The sequence below is a fragment of the Larimichthys crocea genome, chromosome XVIII (assembly GCF_000972845.2).
Source record: "Larimichthys crocea isolate SSNF chromosome XVIII, L_crocea_2.0, whole genome shotgun sequence".
Taxonomy (NCBI): Eukaryota; Metazoa; Chordata; class Actinopteri; family Sciaenidae; genus Larimichthys; species Larimichthys crocea.
The window spans coordinates 18,809,321-18,833,631 of record NC_040028.1 but is presented as its reverse complement, the minus strand read 5'-3'; the positions used below and the strand labels follow the sequence as shown (position 1 = coordinate 18,833,631).

At 43.4% G+C, this 24,311-nt stretch overlaps 1 protein-coding gene across 1 annotated transcript in view; it reads right to left on the bottom strand.

Moving 5' to 3' along the window:
- Positions 1-22,708, bottom strand: part of fgf14 (fibroblast growth factor 14) — a 92,368-nt gene extending 69,660 nt beyond the window's left edge. Inside the window, exon 1 of the mRNA XM_019255736.2 lies at positions 21,482-22,708. Within this exon, the coding sequence (XP_019111281.1) occupies positions 21,482-21,689 (208 nt within the window). The 5' untranslated portion in view covers positions 21,690-22,708. The remainder of the gene's footprint in view (positions 1-21,481) is intronic.
- Between the last annotated feature and the right edge of the window lie 1,603 nt (positions 22,709-24,311).

Genomic DNA, 24,311 nt, shown 5'->3' with positions numbered 1-24,311 from the left:
AGCAGGTGGGACTTCCAAGTCGGGTCATGTCACCCGAGGCGGACTACAAACTGCTTTTAAAAAATTTAACAACGCTAATAGCAAAAAAAAAAAGAGGAATAAAAGCTATCAAACAGGAGCACTGTCCTGCCTACTGTAAAGAGAATGTAGGACATGGGAGGGCGGCGTGAAACAAGGCCAGGGCAGCTAAAAAGCTCCATAGGTCGAACAGCAGCCTCTCGCAGAAGCATGTTTGTCCACACAGAACCAATTTCCATCACATGCACTGCATCAATAAGTAACAGAGCCACGACAATTCCATTATGAATATTTCACTGTATTGTTTTTTTTAAAACATTACACACTGCTGAATAGTTCTTTTTTTTTTTTTTCTAGCCATAAACCAAAGCCTGGAAAAAAGAAAAATCCATTTATACATCCAAACAACGTGCAGAGCGGAGATTAAAGTGACGAGTAAGATCTTAGATCTCACTTGGATCTCAACACAAGTTCACATGAAGTATGTGCTGTTTGTTCTATAATCTTTATGCAACCGCTGCTCCTCTTTTCGCTCCTGGGACCTACGACCTTGTTTTAAGTAAAAACTGAGAACTGAAATTTGATGTCCCTGTCAGCCTACTTTCAGGGCAGAACCATCATAGTAATTTAATGTTATTTCTTTGTGTGTGTGTGTGTGTGTCCTGTTTGTGTGCTCTTTTGTGCACGTGTAATAACATAAACGCTGCCCTAAATAGAGCACTTAGTGTAAGGTCGGGCAGGAACATGAAGTCATCAGCGCTTACTTGATCGGCTGATCTCACAATAGACACCTAATGGTGTGATTAATCTATCTCCTCTTTTGCTTGCTAGGCCTCGAGTTCACACACACCTGTAATTCAGGCTTTTTTTTTTAGGCTGGTCTTTTCTGAAAGATGTTTTTAACGTGAGTAATAAGCATCCGCAGAAAGATTAATGAAAGAAAAGCTCAAGAAGAAGTTAGTGGAACTGACAGAGAGAGGGCAGGGATTCAGATCTGTGATCAGGATCAGGCCAGGTTTGCCCACATATCAGAGGTGCACACATGGGTAAAAGTTCCTACCGCACCAACACATAAAGCAGGTACAGGCAGCGGTACCTCCAGTAATATTTATGCTGGCAAGCGTTTTCCTTCTTGTTGATGCGCTACCTTTTACTGCACTGTTTTCTTAAATGAACACAAAGAGGAATGCCAACTTGGCATTAAAAATAAATGTCTTGACTTTATTAGTGATGATAGTAGTAGTAGCGAGACTCTTCAGTGTGATTTATAGCCTTGCAGCGCGGCAATTTTGGTCTCCACCACATCGGTCCAAATTGAAATATCTCATCGATTGAACGAATAGCCAAGTACAGACATGCACGAATGGATCCTACTGTCTCTGGTGATCCCCTGACTTTTCACTTAGTACCACCAGCAGGTTTTCTCGCGGAGCCACTCAAAGTTGCTTCGATGACACCTCTTTCCAGCAGGGTCAACTTTATTTAACTATGACAGTAATTGAAAGTAAACGTTCACCGTCCGAGGGGATGAAGAACGGCAAGAAGACCACAAATCTTCCCGTCATGTTCCCACCTTCAGAGGAGCCTGTGGAAACGTTGATGTAATGAAGCTAAGAGGAATGGCTGTATGAAGCACATGATAGCTATTGCCTTGCCTTGTTGTCTTGCGCTATACATCATGTTGAGCCACGGGGGCAATAAGAATGGACCCGGACATACGGCCCCTCTATCTTTCGTGTGATATACTGAACTATAAAAAAGTGCAATGATCCTTCTCTCACCGTGACATAATGTAGATAAACAGGCGAGCCTGGAGTTTCCAGACCGTCCAGGTGACATTTATCAGGTTCATATTTAAACTTGTGTCGTGTCATTGAATTAAATAATGAGTCAGCTTTAGTGTTTGTGAGCTAATACTACAGCGGCTGACATATTTATGACATGATAGACCCTCAAACATTCACATCACCATGCATTTTAGATGGTCTCCATTTGGGAGCCAATACACGCCTATCTGGCACCTCACTGCATCACTGGCTTTTTTGCTTATGTTGTACTTTTACTACAATACCATTAACCCTCAAGTGTCCTGTCACCCACTTTCTCCTTCATTAATATACTCTCTCTATAGTGTTCAGTGGTCTATTCCTCAATCTATTTTTATCCCAGCCCTTCTAATAAGATCAACTCAAAACACATATCGAAAGTCTGAGAAGGCAGTTTTCTGAAGAGCTCAGCAACAAGGAGTGGTGGCGTGGTGGTGCAGGGTGTGTATGACACAAGGACCTTGGTGCGTCGCGGAGTGTCCTTGTCAGTTACTCTTACCTTTCCTCGCCATCAACGCTGCTGCCAACATCTCACATCAATGGGGTAATCAAATAAAGACTGGTGTGAATCAGTAAATCTGACAACTGGATTTTAGACGCGTGGACGAGTGTGTCACAAACACAACGACACGGCTTTATGTTTGAACCTAAGACTGTTGACATTAAATGACGAGCACCCTGCACGTCATCTATGCCGTGAAGGTATTCATGAAAAATTCAAACATTTAATGTCATTAGCGGGAAAATTGCACTCGACTCAGCGCTCGTTTTACATCGTCACTGTCAAGATGTTTTGCTTCAGCTATTGTGGTCAAGGAAAGATAAAGACTGCTCAGAGTGGAAAACACAATGGTGAAAAGTATTGGTCCACATGATTCCAACAAAATTAGATTAAATTGGATTAATTGTGATGGAGCAGGGACACGGTGCATCCGACGAACCGCCATGTTCGTTTGTCATTTTAAGACCATGCACCGCTCAAGCTGCTGGACGGTCTAATTTCATCATGTTCAACAGAAACAATTCTTTCCTGCACTGCACAGAAAAACAAAGCACAGATTATTTGCTTAGTGTAGAACTTCTCCTTTTTCCCCAACACTCTGTCTGTCTCGGACAAAACGCGATGACTTCCCATTTTTTTCCTCGATCGAGGAGGTCCAACAACGGGCGCGGGTATCAGCTTTCCTGTCGATGCTCATTCTGTTATAAAGTCTCACGTCTGACATATTTTGCTCTCGCTCGCATTGATCCATGATCGTCGCACGTCTCCTTTATTCCAACTCAAAAAGACTGCTGATCTTGTGAGCAAGAAATGCCCGCAACCGTCTGCCGTCGCGACCTTCTTTGTCGGTGTCAACAGAATCTAGAGTTACTGTGGAGATATTAGGAGACCTTTTTCTTGCTGCTGTGGTGAGTTGGAGGGCACTAGGAGGACATTTGGCCCCCATCAACAAGACTTTGGCATGCAAAAGATCAGTCCTGCTCAGTCTGAAAGGATCAGATTTTACTGACAGGTCATTTTGGAGCAGGTCTAGGGGAGCTGATGTTGCCCTTGTAGGGAAAAGTGATACAGCAGAGGCTGAAAAAAAGAAAATAAAGTGCACCGCAAACAGATAAGAGGGAGATAAGCCCACCGCGGAGGCTGCAGGGGATTAGACTGGTGGTTTTAAAAAGGCAACTCAACGTAGCAGTCAAATACCCAATGCATACACACAATATCAAAGCTTACACACACATGGACAGGAAACCAAGGAAAAGTTCGACGGTTGACTTCATCTACGCTGCGCCTGTGTCTGCTGACATTTGCTCTGGTAATATGTAGTTTACAGCAAGCATGTAGACAGCCAAGAGCCACGCTCCTTAAAGTTTCATAGCGACAGAAAGACAAGTGAACAGTGAACACGCCGAATGCCCCGGGGAGACAGATGCAGCAATCAGATCAGTCAATCACAGGAGTTGGTTAGAGAAAACGAGATGCCAATAAAAAAAGGTACCAGTACATAAAAACAAGTGCAAACTGCATTAAAGCCAAAGAATAAACTCAAGTCAAAGTCAATCAAATTCATGGTGCCGAAATCACAACGTATGGCTCAACAAATCCAGCCTGACTGTGATCCAACTGCAGATCATATGCTTCGATTCTAAACCACAGATTTAAACCGGACTGCATTACATAGTTTTAGTTTCAGAGAGAGATTTCACTTATCACGTGACGAGAGTAAGGAGGGTTGACCGACAAGACAATAGAGAGGATTTGGTGTCAAAGCAAAGAGCAAAAATAGTGCTAAGAGGGAACCTGATAACCTTAATGAGGAAATCTTTGTCCGATGAAGGTGGCAACACTCGAGATCTACACACAAGTGCATCACAAGAGTGAGGCTGCCAAAAAGATGAGCTCTAAAGACACGGAGCATCATCAGTGAAGATCTTGGGTAACACTGGTGTTGTCACGAGTTTATTAACCGGTCGGGAAAGTTTACTCAGCGCGGCATCCCTAATTCAAATCCACATCATTGCGATCTAAAAGGATCACGTGACCTACGCAGTGTGACGCGATGCAAGGCCAAAGAGCTCGACCGAGCAATTATTATCTTGAGCGCGGAGATTAGTCAGCTCAGAGAACTCCGCGACGACGTTAATTTACCTGCGGAGTCATTCATATTCTGTGACATTTCACAAGTGATCGCTTCCCTCCACAGTGTATCCATCACTGTTTGTACGCCGAGGACTCTCCACTTTATTATGAGAAGGTCTGAACAGCGTGCAGGTGATAGCCACGTTTTACCCACGACTGTATCGATAGCAGGGTTGAAGCACGGATCTCTCTTCACGCCACCGCCGAGGCAACGACCTCTGACAAGAATCTGACTCGTTGCTTCATTGATCGTTAACAAAGACTCCTCTTTCTGTCAACCTGTCATGTGATTCTCAACAGCAGCAGCAGCCGGAGAAAGTCACTCCACCTTTCTTCTCTCATTTGCCTCGGCGCTCTCCACTGGGGAAAACTTAACACCTATCCCTTACCCCCTCCACTGCCCTTTTTCTAAATTTAACGCTCTTAATGCACACGGTGAGGATATTGTACTCACTCCATTTTACACTTAAAGCAACAGTTGTCTTACATTTCATGATTCTTTTCATCTCGTTTTACTCTCTCAGTCGATTATACATGAATCCATGAATGAAGCATTCAATATGCGGTAACTTTATCCAACTGTAGTGTGGAATATTATAGTATTTCCCCACTGAGAGTGCTTGAATGGTTGCTTCTCTATTGATTTCCATGAAAAACAGTGAGGAGGTTACATCATGAAGACAAATAGCATGGGGAAGGTCAGGTAATTGGGTCAGCTCTGTAACGTTATATTCTGAGACAAACCACAAAGTTTCAATTACAGTGTGTATAAGGAGAAATACTAAACGGGATTGATTTGATTTTTATCTGTGTGTCTTTGGTGCACTACAATACGACACCTGCGTACACACACACATACTCAATGGAATTTAAATTGGCAAATATATTACCTACCGATAACCACGGTGGTTGAAGAGTTCCATGTATTCCTACTTATTCAGACTCGGCAGATGTTTCTTGCGTCTGCATGCTGAGCTCAGCTGAAGCCGAGAGTGTCTCCCATCTAGGCTGGCATAACCGAACTAACATGTTGTTATTCGCATGCAGAGCTATGGCACATCCCGAAGAAAGTTTAGAACTTGTGTCGGGGTTTTTCGAGGTCATGCTTCATCTAATTTTTCCCCCCAAACAGTAACCATCTATAATCCTGGATCATTTTATCTTGGTCTATAATAAACACATAAGGAAGATAAAAAATGTGTTGGTTCTCGGGTTGAGGGTGTGAGTTAGTGTCAGAGGGCCCGTGAGGTTTTGGTCCTGATGGACCGCGGCCTCCTGCCTGAGGGGAGCGTCTCAAAGAGTTTGTGTCCGGGGTGGCAGGGGTCAACCACAATCTTTCCTGCACGCCTTAAGCTCCTGGAGGAGTACAGGTCCTGAAGAGACGGAAGGTTTCAGCCAAACACCCTCTCAGCAGAGTATATACACATTTGCTCGGTGGAGCTTGATCACACACTGCCTGAAGTGGAATGAAAGCGCTGCCTGAGAAGCTTAGCTCAGGGCAAGGGAGATACAAACATTTTTTTTTTCTTACGAGGAATTTGTAAGAAATTAGCAAATTGGTTTAAATTGATTTTCACATGGATTTGTTGTCCACTTAACTCCTAAATTATGTTTCCTGCAGCATAGAGACTCTGTTTACTGCAGTTTAAACTACACACATGGTCATCTGTGGCAAAACAAATCTTGTAAAATGCTTCTCGTGTGAGAGAACGAGGACAAAACCCAAAGAAAAGATAACTGCATGCATCATTCTCATCATGTTACCTGCTTTCTTTCAGCGGATCTAAAGACGAGCACGCATGAATCATTTCCTCGTCATGAACACAATGTAACAATACTGTGTTATGGAATCGATGGACCGGGAAAGAAGAAGTAAATTCATTTCTGTAATGATTCTATTTTCACAGCTTCAGCCCAAAGTTTTGGTTATTGCCAGTCAAACACCTTGACCAGGCCTTCTCTCTGCCTCTACACTCCCACATTCACACTGCCAAACAATCCTCGTGTAGGGATGTTGCTACAGGCTCAGGGACCATCATTAAAGCACCACGCAAACCCTTAATGATGCAGCAGAGGGGCGAGAAAAAAAAAACATCCATTACACTGAGGAATTTCACACAAAAGCTTTCTGGACAAGGTTTACTGGGAAAATGGCGCAGAGCAAAATGTGTCAGGATCAAACTCATGAACCTCTCAAGAAGGACAACAAGTCATTCTCGTACCAGAGATATTTTCTCCGTACATCATTATTCTGCCACCGTCGAGCCTCCTGTGGAAGAAAAGGACATCTCCCTTAAATCTGAATTATTTTTAGACCCGATCTTTAAAAGGCGCACGCAAAACTGACCATCACAAATTGCAATGACCTTAGTAAATCCAGCAGAATACACAACCTCCATGAACACATCACCTGTTATTTGCACCTGGCAGACTGAAGCAGAGTCATGCCAACCTACAGGTGCTCAAACATCTTGTCTATCTAACCCGAGTTCTTCCATTTCTTTCAGCTTATCTAACGCTTGTGGAGTACATGTTGTCACGAGTGTTCAGATATAACAACGCTGCCGTATATTAGATGGAAAAAGGTTGGGACGATTTGGGCGAGAAGCTTCCCACTTGACTACAAGCGGCCGAGGCGTTCGTTTGTCTTCACATCACATCTGGCGATCTGTCGCTCTTCTAAATACAGTGCACTTTTATTTGTTAATACATTGGCGGGGTTCCAACGCTGCCTTTGAGCTGTTATACAACTCCCCCTTACCAGTGAGCATAAAGAGAAGTCTGAGAAGAGACGCTCTACTGAGAGCGACACAAAAGGCGGCCGTGATGTTTGGCCTTGGGATCCGCGGATCGTGACTGTGTTGCTGTAGGAGCAGGTCCGTCAAAGTGACTGCTTAATGAGCCATTATCAAAGAGCAACTCTTGTTGAGGCAAACTTAACGTGAGCTGTGTTTGTCTGTCAGGTTTTTTTGCTCTGGGTGTCTTGTGTGCATGTTTTCGTGTCAATCTCTGCACATCAAACATGTGAGAACAGAGCTGACAGAGCACACGTTCCTCAGCCTGTATCACAGGATCATTCCTCAGAGAAGAGGAGAGGAGAGTTTGGTGTTTTGCCGTAGACCCACAGCCACCCATCAATCTCCTACAGCCTCAAAAAAAAGTTCATATTTTATGCAGGACAAACAACACAATATAAACTTCAGAAGCATCCCATACATAATGGAATTACCTCATCCTGTTTGGCATGCTGCTGCATAAAATATAATTGGGAGAGTGAACCGCACACACATAGACATGCGAACATACTCTCTCACACACGCACACTGCGAAGTGTGACCTTCAGGTTTGATCATCTGCAATGCAGTGATTAGTTTTATTGGTGTGGAAGCGGACTGCATTGATAAGTCTTTCCTCTGCTCTGTGGAGTTCACGTCGTCTGAGCTTTTATATTCGTGTCAATCAAACACACGCTGTCGATCAATTGAAATGATCTGATAACAGTAGTAATATACTCTCAGGTTCTTGTTTAAACCTGTCTTCTGTCATGACTGCCACAAAACTGGATCACTTTTAAAAAGGGCAACAAGTGTTTAATTGTGTAATTATGTCAAGACTCTTATCCGGTAGCTCTCTGCTGGGACTCACCACGCTCTCCTTCAGCCTTTAATGCCTTGCGTACATGCCGCTCCACAATCTTAGCAAAAGATGTCGCCTCCGGATCTGACTGCACGACGCGCTTTAATAGAATTTCGAAGAAACACATCCTTCGCCCTGCTGCTGCTGCTGCTGCTGCTGCTGCTGCTCAGGTCTTCGCACCCCTGGCTTTTTAAAACCTTTTTAACCCAGTCACGAGTGGCGGCCACCTTACCTCGCACGTGTAACACAAACACGTACCCTGTCTGTCACCCAGCTTGTGAAAAACCCTGCCAACCATCTCCCGACCAGAACCTTTCCACCACGGAGATAACCATGTCCCCGCAGATAGCGCTGACACTTTACTCAGCTGGCTGGAGGTAATCTACCAGAAATGTCAAGTGCATGTCATGGCTAAATGGTGTTGGTGAAACGGCAACTTATACAATGCCCGTATGGCACGCAGCAGCAAGTGAGACCATGCACCGAGTCCACAAATAACTCAAAGGTTGAATGTTGTGCGGCCGGATTAGCTACATGTTGTTTGTACAGACGTGCTGCATCTGTCTGGTCTGACACTGTACCTGAGTGCTTCACCGTCTCTGGCCTAGTGTGTATAACTGAGCACTCACCACCACAAACAGGTTACTTAGTCACTGCCCACCCCATCATCTCTCTCCTCTCTCTGAATAAAGGACAACAGCCACGGGGAAAGGTGGGGGGGGGGCTTAAATCGGTGGGAATTGAACTTCAAGACGAGGATGTGCAAGAGACGGAAATAAGAACTTCCAAAAGGTCATTATAAAAAATGTTGACAAAGCTATGTGTGTGCCCAGGACAAGAAAAAAAAAAGTCAACAAAGTGTTGGGCTCGCTGGGTGTGATGAATGAGACGGAAGCTCTGGGGCTAATGCCATTTTTTTCAAGCAAAACTGTTTGGAAGTGTTCCACTGCTCCAAAACAATGTACACAGAAATGAATGCATACACAGAGAGAGAGAGAGAGAGAGAGAGAGAGAGAGAGAGAGAGAGCAGGGGGGAAGACAGAGGCAGCAGCAGCACAATACTGCCTGCTGCACTGCAGCAAAAATCTACACAGCATATCGTAGCCGCCACACAACCTCCAGCACTGCACAGAGCAGGCCGCTGTATGGAGGGAGAGGAGTGACGTGCATGTGTGTGTGTGTGTGTGTGTGTGTGTGTGTGTGTGTGTGTGTGTGTGAGGAACACAAGACAAAAGAGATCTTTGTTGTGCTTTTTTTTTTTGGTCTAAGACATTCAACAATTAATATGACTCAATCGCGTCAATTAAAAACCAAGAGCGATGCATGTGTTCCGTGACAACGGGCAGGAAAGACAGGCAGTGAGTCCCTGGTCATTTAGGTACAGCTCCTCTAAGTCTGGGCTGAAAACAACATCATCCAGTTTCAGTGACACATTTACGCATTTGAGAGCGTATCAGACGCCAAAACACAACAACAAGCGCTGGGAAGTTATCAATCATTTTACTTTTCATTACAATGATTGCAATGTAAACAGAGGAAATATGGTGTAAATCTAACAGGAGTACGTGCTTTTACATTTTTGATTGGCCAGCGCAGCAACTTGCTAGATGATGATGTTTGACTCTTTCTGCACTCCTGCTGCATCCATGAACTAGACTCTGTGAGGGCCTCAGCAGAGACTTGAGATATCTGGACCAAACCAATTATGGTCAAAGAAAACAAAAAAGAAAAGGCAACATCAACCAGTGGACATGTATCACAAAAACTCAACGTGAAATTCAAAAACGATTCAGCACTGAACAGACAAACAGAGATACTGAAAGACTCAAGTGACACAAGAGCAACGCTGCAGCCTGTAGAATAGAAATAAGAACAGAGCAAAACTGAATCGGTTCAATATTTACTTGGGGAAAAAATACTGACATTGCCATGGAAGCAGCAAAAAAAAACAGTATGTCAGTGCAGGTCACAGCCTGAGGGAAAACCAGCAGAGCAACACACCAAAGCACGCTCCTTCAGATTCTGACTCCTCGTTTTATTTTTTTATATCTCTCTTTTCTTGCACAGCGCTCACCTTTACCTTCACGTTCAACAGGTAAATCATATGTGACACATAGAGAGAGAGAGAGAGAGGGGCAGCATCCTGTTCTGCTTATCCCGTGAAGATGATGGACAACAGTAATAAATGAGCTACAGGCCTACAGTGAGTCATGAAATCATATCAGCAATCGATCATAATCGAATCATTTAAATGTACTTCCAGCTCAGGAAAAAAGAAGCACACCCAGCTGACCTGGCTCTGTGTTTCCCTCCTCCACCGGTCCTCACTGCTCCAAAACAGTAAGCCAGCCATCACTTCAGCAGTGTGCCTCTGGCTGTAGGATTTGTAGTAACACGTACTGTGGTTCAATAACACAAACACACACACACCCCAGTATATTCAGTCTCGTGTGTGTGATAAAGGTTAAAAGACTCTACATTCCTGTTTATCAGAGCCACAGGAAACACAACCCAACGACATGCCGATGTGACTGCATCAAATTCTGCTCCTAGGTGACGGCCTGGAAACAATATTAGTGACGATACCGGCTCAGCACACTCTGTCAGCCGGTAAACCTCCCAGTTCATCAGGTGGAATATGAACAGGCTCTGTTAGCACGCTGGAAATAAAGTGAATCTTTTTGTCTATATCAACATGACAATATTGGAAACTAATCATTCCCATGAACGTTGATTCCTTGTTTTACCGGCGCACCTGTTTCCATATTCCACTTCGGCGGTTTGTCAGATTCTCGGATTCATTTTCGTCTCGTCGGCTGATCAGCATCTGTATTTCTTACTTTGTATTTCCATCAAACTCCATCAAGCATGAAGCAAGTCTGATGACTGTTCCCGTCCTGTGTGCCGGCTGTGCATCGCGGCTGTCTGCCTATGATTCTGTCCTCGTTCATAACCAGGATTATCTTGATTTATGGTTACAATCATCTGTACATTCATCCTCAAGATTTTTATCAGCACGAACATCATTTTCATCGTCTACAGGAAGCCGAATATACTTAAAAATGTTTTGTAGCACGAGTGTCAGAATCAGATTATAGATTTTACAAGTCGAATTTACTCATTTAACAACACAACACTACAGATGTTGATGTTAATTCAGGTTGCAGTGGAAGATCAGCTCTTAACTTGATGCTACTTTGTTGGTTTTAAGTGACAGAAACACTCTCGCTGTAGCTGAGCCTTGACGGTTACAGATCCACGATGTTTTAAACCGTGGATAAGAGTTTAATCAGTTCGTCGCTGCATCACTCGCTGCTATAAGGAAACAGCAACATTTAGGGATGGACGAGTGAGGGGTGATGTGCATCACTCATGAGGAACTACACAGAAACTACACTATACAGCAAGCATGGCAAGTAGTTTAGGGTTGACTGGTGAACAGCATCTGCTCAAACTAATGGTGATATGGCAAGGACATGAAACCTGGGTGAAGTTACTCGATACAAATCTGCCCTTGAAAAGAAAATATCTAATATATAGTATTTTGTTCACACCTGGTGGGCTGGGTTGACTACTGTGATACCTTTGTAGCTTCTCCCATTGTGTTATGTTGACTATGGCTGAATAATTTAAAGCTCTCCACAGATGTTATAGCGTTACAGTTCCATAGTGTTATAACCGTGTTTGGAGTAAAACTTTAACACAACAACAGAAATATGTGCAATGCTCAAATATTAATGTCTGGAACAGCTGCACTCTTGTAGCTGAATCACTGGTCACAGAGGAAAGCTTGCCACCTGCTGTGTTAAGTTTCCGAGGTTTGTCTTTTTATAGGAAATGTAAAACTGCCACGGTTAATGGGAAATGGGAAATTATTACAGAAAGAACAAATTTTACACTTTGCACATTTTATTAATGTGCTGTACCTGCTCGATGTTAAAACAAAAAAAAACACTTTAAGCCAGGGGTCCCCAAACTTTTTTCGGTGCGGGCCACATCAACTTGCCTTTCTGTGATGGGGGTCCAGGGTCAGTCTATAACCAGAAATGATATCAGTCCCACCAGGATTTCACTGGCCTTTTTTGAAATAGTTGGAGCCTAAATGCCTGATTTTTTTTAAAAATTGCGGTGCTTTTTACATTTTTGTTGCGATTTTGTTGCGGGAGGAAGTGAAAGTTGCGATAAATTGCGATTCGACAGTCGTGGGGAGGGTGCAGCGAGCGCCCACGGCTCCAGGAAGCGACGAGGTCCGGGCAGGAGGGCGCTGTAAAGCTTGCGGCCGGAAAATTAGCTGGTACTGTAAATAGTTCGTAAATAAGGTAGATTTTAATTAGAATGCCAAGCTTAATCATTAAGTGTGGATATTTTATAATAGGAAAAATAGGTCATGTTTAGAGGGATTGTTTGGGATCGGTAAGTGGGCCACTCCAATTGTTTAGGCAGGCCGGATGTGGCCCGCGGGCCGTAGTTTGGAGACCCCTGCTTTAAGCCAAGGGTGTTCGTCATTTTAGTTCAAGGGCCACATACAGGCCAATTTTATCTCAAGTGCGGTCGGGCCGGTAAAAGCATTGTGTTATAAACTATAAATAACAACACACTACCAAGAAGTACAAGTGCATTCTGAAAATTTACTTTCCGTATACAGAACCGATGAACAGCCTTCATGCCTTCGGATTCAAACTGATTTGTCCAAGGTGTTCGCCCAGTGTCAGCTGAGATCAACCCCAGCCCCCCTGATCAGAATCAAGAGGTTATGGAAAATGGTTGGATATATGTCAACATTCACTGTCAGTACATGTGCATTACTACTTACAGATAATGATTATTATTATCTTACACTTATCGCAGAATTCTGGTTGTTTGGCTGCTTTAAGCAGACTTTGTCTCCTGGACATAAAATCATGCGTATTTCATTTTTAAGTACAACATTGCACCAACTTTTGTTGATGCTCTGTTAAGACAGAGTTTCCAGGAGTCATGTCTTTGACTGTCTGATGATATCATGTGTTTCAAAAAGAAAAAAAGAAGCCTGTTCCTGGGTTTACTTTCCATAATCATGGACTACAGCACAAGCTAATACAAGTGGAAACCTGCAGTCAAACACAGACTTGCGTCATCTTTGAAAGTCTGATCCGACGTTTCTGATCCAGCCAAGAGCCAAAGCTCTTAGTTGTTAGCCTTGTTACAAATATCAAAAGGTTTTTTAACTTGGTTTCACTTTGTCTCTCTATGGTTACAACAGACATCGATCTGCTCATGTCACAATATTTGCCTCTAGAATGAATTAATGGTTGTTGCATTCAACGGGGAAAGACAAAACTGACTCCAAGTTCCAACAATGCTCCATATTATGTCTCCATAACATGGCAGACTGGTTCAGATTAGATCATAAACATATTACCTGTATTTCACATTATTTTACCGTCACAGCAATCGCTCATACTCCACAACCTTAAGACAAAAGCTCTCACACACATTCAAATGCTCTCATCCGCTCTCACAATGCTAACATCGGATACATGCACAGGCATTTCTTTTGGTAATGATGTTGAACTTCACGAGGCGCATGCAGGCATCTGCTGTACAACTGTGTGTACAACTTCTGGTCCAGTAAATCAATAATCTCATAGTCAAACTGCAATATTCTCTCTTGCTCTTCATCTCTCTCTCTCATCACTCTGTCACTTTATTGTGAGAGCGCAGTGCATCAGCCCTGCACAGGAGCTCAGCGGCTCCGGGAAAAAGAAAAAAGAAAAACACAGCAGCTCCACAGCAGCTATCATGTGTCCAATCCTCTGGGAGACTTGGAAGTATAGCGAACGTTAGGATGTGTCATGCCTTGAGAGAGAGAACCTGCTTGCCTGCTTCCTCGCGCGAACGTCGTGCCTTCACTCACTGAAGCGGGGGGGATACGTCACACGGCTCCTACTATTAAGGGCAGAGGATGAGCCAAATTACAACATGATTTATGAGGTCTCCATAAGACACAGGGCAGAAAACCAAGTGGGGAAAAGCACCGGCTATATCCCACTGTGATGACTATTCTCTTCCAGGAACACTGGAGAAATTGGAGGTGCGTCTCAAAATAGAGCTTTCAGAATCATGCGTGTCCTCGGTAAGGCCATAAACTAGTGAGGTCGAACGACATCAGGAAGTCCTTGAAATTAATATTATGACATCATTTTTAAAAAAGTTGAAACATTTATTGTTAGGGTTAAGGTTTTGAGTACTGAATGTTCACAAATATTAGTACAACTATGAGGGCCGTGTGGCCAATCAAGTAACACATTCCTGGCTGATTAATAAAGTGGACGCCATATTTGTACAAGAAAGCTTCAAATTTATGGACCGGTCACTCAAACTGGACTTACTGGATTTCATTGTCTAGCTGGTGCCTGAAGTAGCACAGTCCCACCAACGCGTTGGCCTCATGTATTGTTTTAACCCAGCCTGAACGCCTGCTTATATACGTAGTAGTGACCTAAAAAAGTCTTTGTACTGCGACGTTCTGGTGTCTTGAGGTTATAAAGAACTATGGTCATCACTCATGGCCTAAGCAGCAACTTCACTGACCTGAAGACTCGTGAAAGTTCATAAAAGTGACAATTGAGAGACAATTTATTAAACTATTTGAAGTTATTCCTTCAAACCTGACAAGACCATGCCAGACATCCACAAATGGCCAATTTCATCCCTCTGTGTCAAACAAAGCTGCCGTCGGAAACTGTGGAATGAAAAAGGTGTCCGAGCTTTTGAGCTTTTCTTAGCGGGCGTTATCCAGTCTGAGTGTTTTGATTATGTTTTGCGTATGGCATGTAGAAAGCTTAATGAAAAAAAAATACATATTAAAACACAAAGCTGTCTGATTTGGGGAAAACGGCGTCATTCACTGTAATCACATTGTAATTCTCATTCAGCCGCATGATGTTCCTCACAGCAACCTTTCACACCACAGGTAGCAAACTGTATCTATGTCTCAAATCACAAAGCAATCAAGTAATTGTCGCTTCTCACTCGCAGTCTACCTGTGGTTCCTTCTTAAGATATTTGTTTGGCCTTTAACGAGGTTGCAACAAATATGTCAGGCATTCAAACTGCACCTACTTACATAAACGACATTTTGAGCAAAACAAATGTCAGCATTTTATCTTTAAAAGCTTTTTTTGAAGGAGTAAATGAAAGACGCATTAGACCCAAGAAAGATATAACCTTTCAGAACTGTTACCAGGGCTACCACAGTTTATTCAAATTGGCAATATTATCACTAATGTCCTCAATCTACTAAGTGCAAGTTAACAGTAAAGGTATCCTCCTTGCACCATTAGATAAAAAACACAAATTCATTCATCCTCTGTGTTTTGCCTCCATTTGGAAAGACCCGACAATTTAACTGCTGTTATTGGATACAGGCGTGTACCACTGATCCCATGAGCTGACACAAAACTGATCACGTCAGTCACGTTGGCTTTGAAGAGCAGACAGCTCAGGTCATCTTCAGCCTTTGCTCTCAAACAAACTCCCGGACCTTTAAACCTGCATTTTCTGACACTTGTGGGAAGCAGCAGAAATGAGCCGTAAACACAACACCGCCATATTAAACTCGTTAGCAATCATCATCAACACTTCCAGCAATGATAGCATCCATTTCTGGCCACTTGAGAAATTTACGTCCAATGTTCTCTCGCACTTTAGCTCCAGTTTGGTTTCCACCAACTCCTTGAGGGATAATATGTGGCTGTTCAATGCTCCACCAGCTAGTTGCTAATATTTTAGTGCTGAGCGAGTAACGTACAGTGTGTTTTTAGGAACATCTTCAGTGAGAACAGCTGCCAGCTGCGACTGGAAATGACAGTGAGCAGTTGTGCACAGTCCAGTGCTGAAAAAAAAGACAGAACATACAGTAATGGCACTGCTTTGATGGTGTGACTCAGTGATGTCTGCATTTTTCAGTTTTTTCCACGAATACCAACCCTAATAAACCTCAAACTAATTATGTGTCTGTTCAGAGTAATATGGGCCAATCATGTTTGGGTGAGACCAGAGTATCAGACAAACAAAAAGATGTAATCCATCCCCAAATGTAAGAGAGAACCGATCCCGCCCTACAATAACACTCCCCTCAGGTCTAACCTTGAGTGAACAGAGAGCAGCGAAAGGAGGCGCACAGCCAGGACCACATGTCCCATCATTCCTTTCAACCTCTGCAAACAGGGGCATCTGGAAAGTACCCAGAGCATCCTGGGAGATGCTTCATTAATCCTACCCTTCCATAGCCCACTTTCTCTTCTTGCTTACTTTTTCTTTCTCTCTCTCTCTCTCTCTCTACGGACGCACACATACGTTTGCCCTCTCATCTGAGCTGATTTGTATGTAAACTTAATTGTCTCTCAGAGGGAGGCAGAATGGCAGCCAGGGACTTGAATCTTATCACCCCTGCATCTATTTTCACCCCTGTTTCTCAAGAGCAGGACAGAGAGAGAGCCCAAATTAATTCACTGTGGAAACCGATGATGCCGCTGCCATTAAAAGATGAGCGTGAACCGATGTTTTCTTGTTGACCTGCGACATCCCCCCACACACGACTTCACCTCTCTTTCCAAATGATTATGTCAAAAGCACGACAGGAATCGCGGCATTTCTGAGAGAACTCGGAGCTTGTTTGTTGTTTGTATATGTGCGAGTATTTACTATGAATTAACCTTATCTTAGCTGTGATATACCAGGTCATATTATCAAGTATGATCAGAAAAGCTGCTGCAGCTCAGTCATTTACAAACTTGCTGCAATGTTTTTGTATGAAACCTAGCAACATGCCATGGTGGTTGGAGGAGGATATTTTTAGCCAACCCTGCTGTTATTCTAATTGTAGGAGTTCTTGTTTGAATCTCACCCATCCCCTTTAATTACACTGCTGTCTCTTTGTTACCACAAACTAAACCAGCGTGGGTATGCAACACAAACGAATCAAGCGTCTTTTAATGGTACAAAAATCCCCCTTTCAAACTCGCAGAGTTTTTGGGGGGGGAAAAAGCAGAAGCTGAGATATATATTGCTCTTTTTCTCTGAGGTGAGAATTAGATGGAGAAAAAGACACCGGCAGCATAATCGGAGTTATTAAAATGCATATGTCATTTCAGATTACACTGTGGAAGTCTCGGCTCAGCAAAGAACGGTGAAAAAAAAAAGAATCCATATACTCGATAGGACAGAAAACACCAACTAGACACATGAACATGCACCTTATCAAGAGGCCACTCGATATGCTGACGCAGGCATTCTTTAAAAAGGTATTAACAGCCGAGTCATGAAACTGTCAGCTATAGTTTACAGCCGTATCCGCAGACCGAGTCTTTAAAAGACAATTGTTGCCGTTGTCCAAACAAGTGTCTCTTATTCTCTGTTTGTATGATTTTATGAGACAGAGTAGTTTATGTGCCCTAAATAAAAAAAACATTTCTCCATTTTAAGCACCAATACATGGTTTTACGATAGTCACTGGCCAAGCCAGAGACTTAAATGTATTATCTTGGGTCACAGCTTCATAAGTCCGAGGTCAGGCTTGAGCACAGTACAGTCCAGTTAAACGTGATATGCTATGAACCGTCCTCACATGGATGCCTGGGTGTTCTGTGACCTGTACTGTCACTCTGTCGTCAATGGCTCGCCGCTGTGCTACTCTTTAGGAAGCCACCTACTGACTTCACACACCCACTGCAATTTCTGCTGAATACGTAGAACTTCTTCCACATTCGACGCTTTACGAAACTACAAAGCCAGAGAAATGACTACATATGGCAGTTCGTGACATAACTTCTTACTCAAACGCTCCCTCATTAGTCGACTGCCTTCCATCGTAGCTATACGATCCATTCAGTGACGTTCTCTAAAGGTTTTAGGATGACATTATCATCAATGCTACACAGACTCCAGGGCATATCTCCATGTCTTCCACTCAGCTAGTTTCTTACTTAATTGACTTAATGAAGTTATGTTCACTCAGACACGTGCCCATGCTGGGACACGAGGATTTAGGGTCGGCCAAGTAAAGGCCAGTTGTACCAGACCACCAAACCTTACAACAAGCTACCATGGATAACACAAGAATTTAGCTGGAAAACAGTGACATGACTAAAAGAGTATCAACTGGTTAACCTCGCTATGAGAGCAATAAATGGACATGTCGTCTTTATGTGATGGCAAATTTCCATATGCACAGTCAGAAAGTAAGCAGCTCCAATGTGAGTTAAATGCTTTTTGCTTTGTTGACATCCAGATCCTGAAATCACCTAATCATTCAGCTATGATGCATCACTTTAAATCTGATAATGTGACGCTTAACTTTCCGATGTGTAGAGGCTCCGATGCAGCTCATACTTCAGCTCTCTGTTAAGAAGTCTCGATTTCTTTATGAATTAACAGCTGTGCGTACCTTCCACTCTCAGCTGCTCAAAATAGAAAATCACAAGCTCCTATAGACAAACTCTTTCCACACATATGACCTCATATTAGTAACACACCCCTCTCTCTCTCTCTCTCTTTTTGCACCTGACAGGTAAAAGTGCTGGAGCAGAAGCCACTTTAAGAATCAACACTCCACTTTTAACCTCTTGAGATGCCCTGGTGATGCACTGCAAGGAAGCCCAAGTTTACTTTCAGTTATTTTGTGTTTGGAAAAAGACACAGGTAACAAATGCAAGACAGATGTTTCTATGCCGACGGTCTTATTCATACAGCCCGGTTGGCTTAATCTCTCCGTGTTCTCTCAGTTATGTTGTGTTACTAAAAATACAGCCAAAGAGCTGGAGCGCTATATCTAGGCCTTTGCAGCTCAGGCCTAGTGAGCACTATACTGGAAACACCTGCCTCTGCTGACAGAGGGCCACACAGAGGATTCTCTGTCCTACTACGACAAGAAAATCCTCTAAGGTTGTTTGAGGCACCTCTGTAGCTGAAACTAATCTGTTGTGATAATTGTTTGACAGTGTATATTCAGTGAGTTAGCAGTTTTTAGTCGTAAGCAGAAAAAAAAAAAGCACTGCACCCCACTGACACAGTCTGCATCTTGGCCTACTTCATTTCCCAGCAAACTACTGGCTCTATCTGCTGCTTCAGCACAAACCCTGACGATTGTGCCCACACCATCGGTTTATGATAATTCAATAGTGAATCCCCACAAGGTAAATGTGGGCTACTCTCACTTTGAAAAAAAAAAAGGCACATGGCTTCAAATCTCAGACACCTGACAGTGAGTCTCAGCTTTGATCGATCGGGTGCATGGTGTTGAGCACCAGTTAGGGAAGTAAGTGTCTTACTGCGGCTTTTCCACTGAGCAGCAATCAGTCACTTATCACCCCAGAGCCTGCCGAGCCTGAGATTGTGCCTTTCACGTAATCAGCATTTTTGCATTTCAAACCTTTTGCACAGATACACTTGTGTTGCTATGCTATCAGGTTTTTGCTGAGATTAATACAAAGCCAGACTCACAGGTTATTTGACAACACTTCAGAGTCGGAGTCCTTTAAACACCTGGAACAAAAAAAAAAGATATTCCCAGGAGGAGACGGACTGGTTGCACAGCAGACATTTTGACTCGTCAAAGCCAGAAAAACACAGGTGGACTTAATAACAATAACGGCAGCTCTGTTCAATTAACTGCCAGTGAACCAGCATGCGCAATAGCAAGACCTCCAATAAGTGAAATGCAACCGTCATTAATACAGATGTGAATTTTCTTCTAGGACATATCAAAATGTCTGCCGTGAAACCGGTCCATTTTCAACTCTTTCCAAGTTACGACGCTGCTCCTTAAACGAGACAAACGTGGCAGCCGGAATGGCTCTTTGCTGAAATTCTAAAATAATATAACTAAAAGTGATATAAACTTTTAAATCTGTAATATAAATGAACCACAGTACATAAATTCTTCCTTTTTGGTGGCGTTTCTACAAGGCCAGTGAGGAGTTTGAAGCGTGTTTATCATGTTGCCCTCTGAATATATTCGCCCCCTGATGTTCAGGAGAGTCTTGAAGAATCTACAAATGTCTACAAATGAGCGTTAAATGTTTTAAAGTCATGAAAATGTTTTTTTCCTTTTCCAAAAGTTGAGCCTGAGGGAAAAACAGCTGCTTGATGTTACCTAACTCTAGCTAACTGGAAAGATGTTGAAAGGCACAGATTTGAGGCTGACACTGCTGGGGAAGATGACGCCGTAAAAATAAACACTGCTTGTGTTTAATAGTAAGTCTGTGTTTGTGTGTCATGGCTCCTGCACTGTCAGCAAGGCAAAATAGTCCCGCTACAGTATGATGATGATCTACTATGCTGCAGTTGCAGTGTCGAGGAACTGTGCTGCTGCTGCTGCTGCTGCTGCTGCTGCTGAGCACATCATCTTCAAACCCCACAACAAGTAGTCCGCACTACATGCTGTCCACCTGGGGCTTTTCTTGCATACCTTCCAACAGCCTGTTGGAATAAACAGCCTTTGCTCACTGCAGCTCTGCATTGTTATGTTTCATTTATTAACTATTTTTTGTGGTGACAGTGGATGCAGGGCTTGTGCACAGTTTGTTTTTTGTGGAAGAGTCTGAATCGAAATGTCGACTGCTCAAGTGCAGATTGTGCATCAGTGCAGTGGAGCCCAGTTCCCTTTCTACAAGCTGCCCTGGCTTCATCTAACACAGAATCAACTCAAGTACTCATATATATAAAAGGAGGGGAAACATCATATTTCTCCAGGCCTGCATTAATGAATATTTGGCCTGTCACAGCCGAGAGGTAGACATGAAAGAATAGTCAGTCTCCTCCAGGCTGGCTTGCTGAAAACACAGTGAGTAGCCCGTTTAATCGAGAAGTGGTGTTGCAGAGGGGGGAATGCTGCTGCAGTAAACCCGAGGATGGAATAATCTGGTTAGGAGGAATCACGCTGGACAAAATAACTGTGCGTGGATCTGATCCACTGGAGGAAAAAAAACAAAAACATCTAACCCGTGTGTGTGTGTGTGTGTGTGGTGAGAGAGTGAGTGTGTGAGAGCGCTATTTAAAAAGTTAGGAGATCATGGTGCCGTGGTGATGCAGGGGGGGCTTTGTGTGTGTGTGTGTGTGTGTGTGTGTCTGTGCGCTGCGCGTCCCCAAAAACCTGGGCTCGGCGGTATAGTAGCCGCACAGAATAAGTTGTTCCCCCTCCCCGGCGCCTCTGCATGATCCACTCGCTGCATAAATATGATTGCAGATCTATCACCGTTACAACAAACAAACGAATAACGCAGATCCACACACACACACACGCATACTGTCTCACACTCTCACGCACGCACAACGCCGGTTAACAGCGAAACGGAGGAGTAGGCATAATGGTGATGAAGCTTACCACTTGGATTCTTGTTTTTCTTAAGACTCTTGCCACAAAGACACTGCAGCATATGCGTTCCTTTGCTGAAAATGTTCCAAAGAAACCACATTGATTTGGGCGAAGAGCAATCCAGTGGCTTAAACACCCAGATATAGATGAGATCCTTGCGGTTGCATAATAACACAATTGGATCAGTTCTCCAGGACAAGGCTGCCAATTGTATCATAGAAAAACAGATACATCCAAGTCCTGTGCGCTTTCATTCACGTGGCAAAATATTCAGTATCTGTCAGACTTCGTAATAATGGTGTGTTTTCTTCTTCTGGCGTATAAAGGATGCCTCCTCAACTAGTCGATAATAGAAAATATACTCTGTAAATTGCATGTGTCGCACCGGGAGGAGACGGGGCCGCCAGTAAACAAACACAACTAACGTGAAAACAGTAAAACACGGTGGATTTCCGAGGAGAAAATCATTGCCTATTAGTTCATCACTCTGAGGAGAGGAGGGTGGATCTGCACAGCATCAAAAGCCAAGGGAGGATGCATCCTATGCACAGACTGCTGCTGCAATGATAGCCCCAACAAAACACCACATTGCCGGGTTGATCCAAGTCCCAATTCGTCTCTCCTGTGTCCAAAAAAAAAAAAAAAAAAAAAAAAAACCTTGCTTGCTGAGGCGAGGTCAGATAACGCCAACCTCAGTTTTCATTTCTTAACAGTCCCACACTGCTGCAACGTTTCTGTTAAAGCCAGGGCTTTGGGCTTGTGTGTGTGTGTGTGCGTGTGTATGTGAGCGTGGTGCGCATATGTGTGTGTGTCTCTCTCCGTGATTCCTGAAGTGTGCGTCTCTTCCCTCTTTGTGGTGTATTTTCCTCACGCCTCTTCAGCTCCACGCCACTTCTTGCATCTCCTCCTCCCCAGAAAAAAAAAAAAAAAAAAGTACGCTGCGCCTATAAAAACATTTGCACGAATTTCCTCTCAGCGTCGGACCTCTGTTAGAAATAGACAGGGAGGAGGGGTTAAATTGAAAGATTGGCTTTCCATTACGTAAACACGTGGTTTCTGCGCCGTCATTTCGGTGATGCTCTTGGAAATTTTTATGATCCGACTGAGACTATTGTCCCAAGCCCGTTTTTCAGGCTTGTATTCTGGGAACGAGACAGCGTCTTTTCTGCACGGATGCACGCGTGCACCGCGCGTTAAAGGGTCTACATTTTGCAGCCCCCCCCCTCCCTCCACAACATGTACGTCTTTGTACGCCGTTTTTTTTACTCCCCACGCTTCCATAAGTTGTTGTTGCAGCTTTCTGTGCATTCAGGTGGCTGTTAACCGAGATATTGTGCACACACACACACACAAAAAAAGCCCACCAAAGTCACAGGTGTTACACGACTACACCTGTGATATGTTGGTGAGGTTTGTGTCAAGTCATCTGCTGAAAGCAGGGCTGCAGAGTCTGTGCGATGCTGCAACAGATCACTGTTACTGTGGTGAGCTGAGTGAATCCAACTGTATCTGCAATAATGAAAGTTACAAAAGAGCAACTTTAAACATCTGATCTTCTGCAGAATATAGATCAGTGATGTTAAAATGATTCAGGATGAGTTCAGATGTAATATTCTATGTTTACGTTTACTAGCTCTGTTTTGTTCCTTCATCCCTGAGGACTAGAGGCCCGTTAGTGTTGCTCATGACGACTGTTTCCACTGTGTGACTTACTTTTCTCTAAGGATTTAAAGGTTTTTCCATCACAGACGAAGGCAGAAGAAGACATTGTTTCCCCCTGATTATGCCTGCCCTGCCAGGTGGGGGTTGTGTGGAGAGAGAGAGAGAGAAAGACAGAGCGAGCATTTGTGATAAGTGGAAAAACCTGAACTTTGCTTCCAGACACTCAAACATTTTGAATTTGATTTGGAACCAGCTGTGCTTCTGCCGTCTGACAGCGTGTTTCATACTTCAGATCAAGGATTTAATCGCTCTCAGATCTGTCAGCGTGACTCCCCTCCCAGCACAAATGGCAGAAGTCAGTTTGTCTGCCAGTGTTTTTGGAAGTGGAGCCATTAGTTGCTGAATATAGTGTTGACCGCACTCACAGGTGCTGGATGCTGTTTGCCAGTAAGCCATCTTCGTTAGGCTGCGTTGCAAACAGATACAAATGACCAGCATTATGGCCCCAGCAATAACAGATGACCTATTTAAAAACTTTTTTTTTTCTTCTTTCCTGAAAAATTGAAGGTATTAGTCAGGGGTGAGTATTGAATTCTCGCTTGTATGATGTGAATCTATGCTTAAGGAAAAAGACTGACCCATATTCATCAGGAAACGGTTGCATGAGATCACTTTGATCCTTCCAACTTCCAAATTATGTCCAAAACCAGCATGCATGTGACATGTATCACCCAACCTGTGGACATAATCTACATATAAACACACATGTTCAAATTAATTCATTGTAATAAGTAATGACAACTTAAAATTTGTTGAAGTTATCTGAGTTCCAGTAACGTCTTTCTTGTTTTGACTTTACTGAACACACGTTTTTATTATAACGAACGTTTTGCTTTTTACAGATTATGTTACAACTACTAAAAACGATAAATTCATACTACACTTCAGTTTCAAGCGTGTGTAAATAAGATCCTGTTGAATTAATCGATCAGTATTAGTTGCTAAATTTTCATAGACAGGGAAAATCACTATGAAAATGACGTCCTTGTATGGACAACCAATCAGAAGTTGTGCCTTCTGGACGGTTAAACTCGGCCTGAAAGAGTTCCAGTCGCTGTCCGACACAACGCCGAGCGAGCCAGAGGCGAGGTTTGTGTAAACAGTATTAACGACAGCA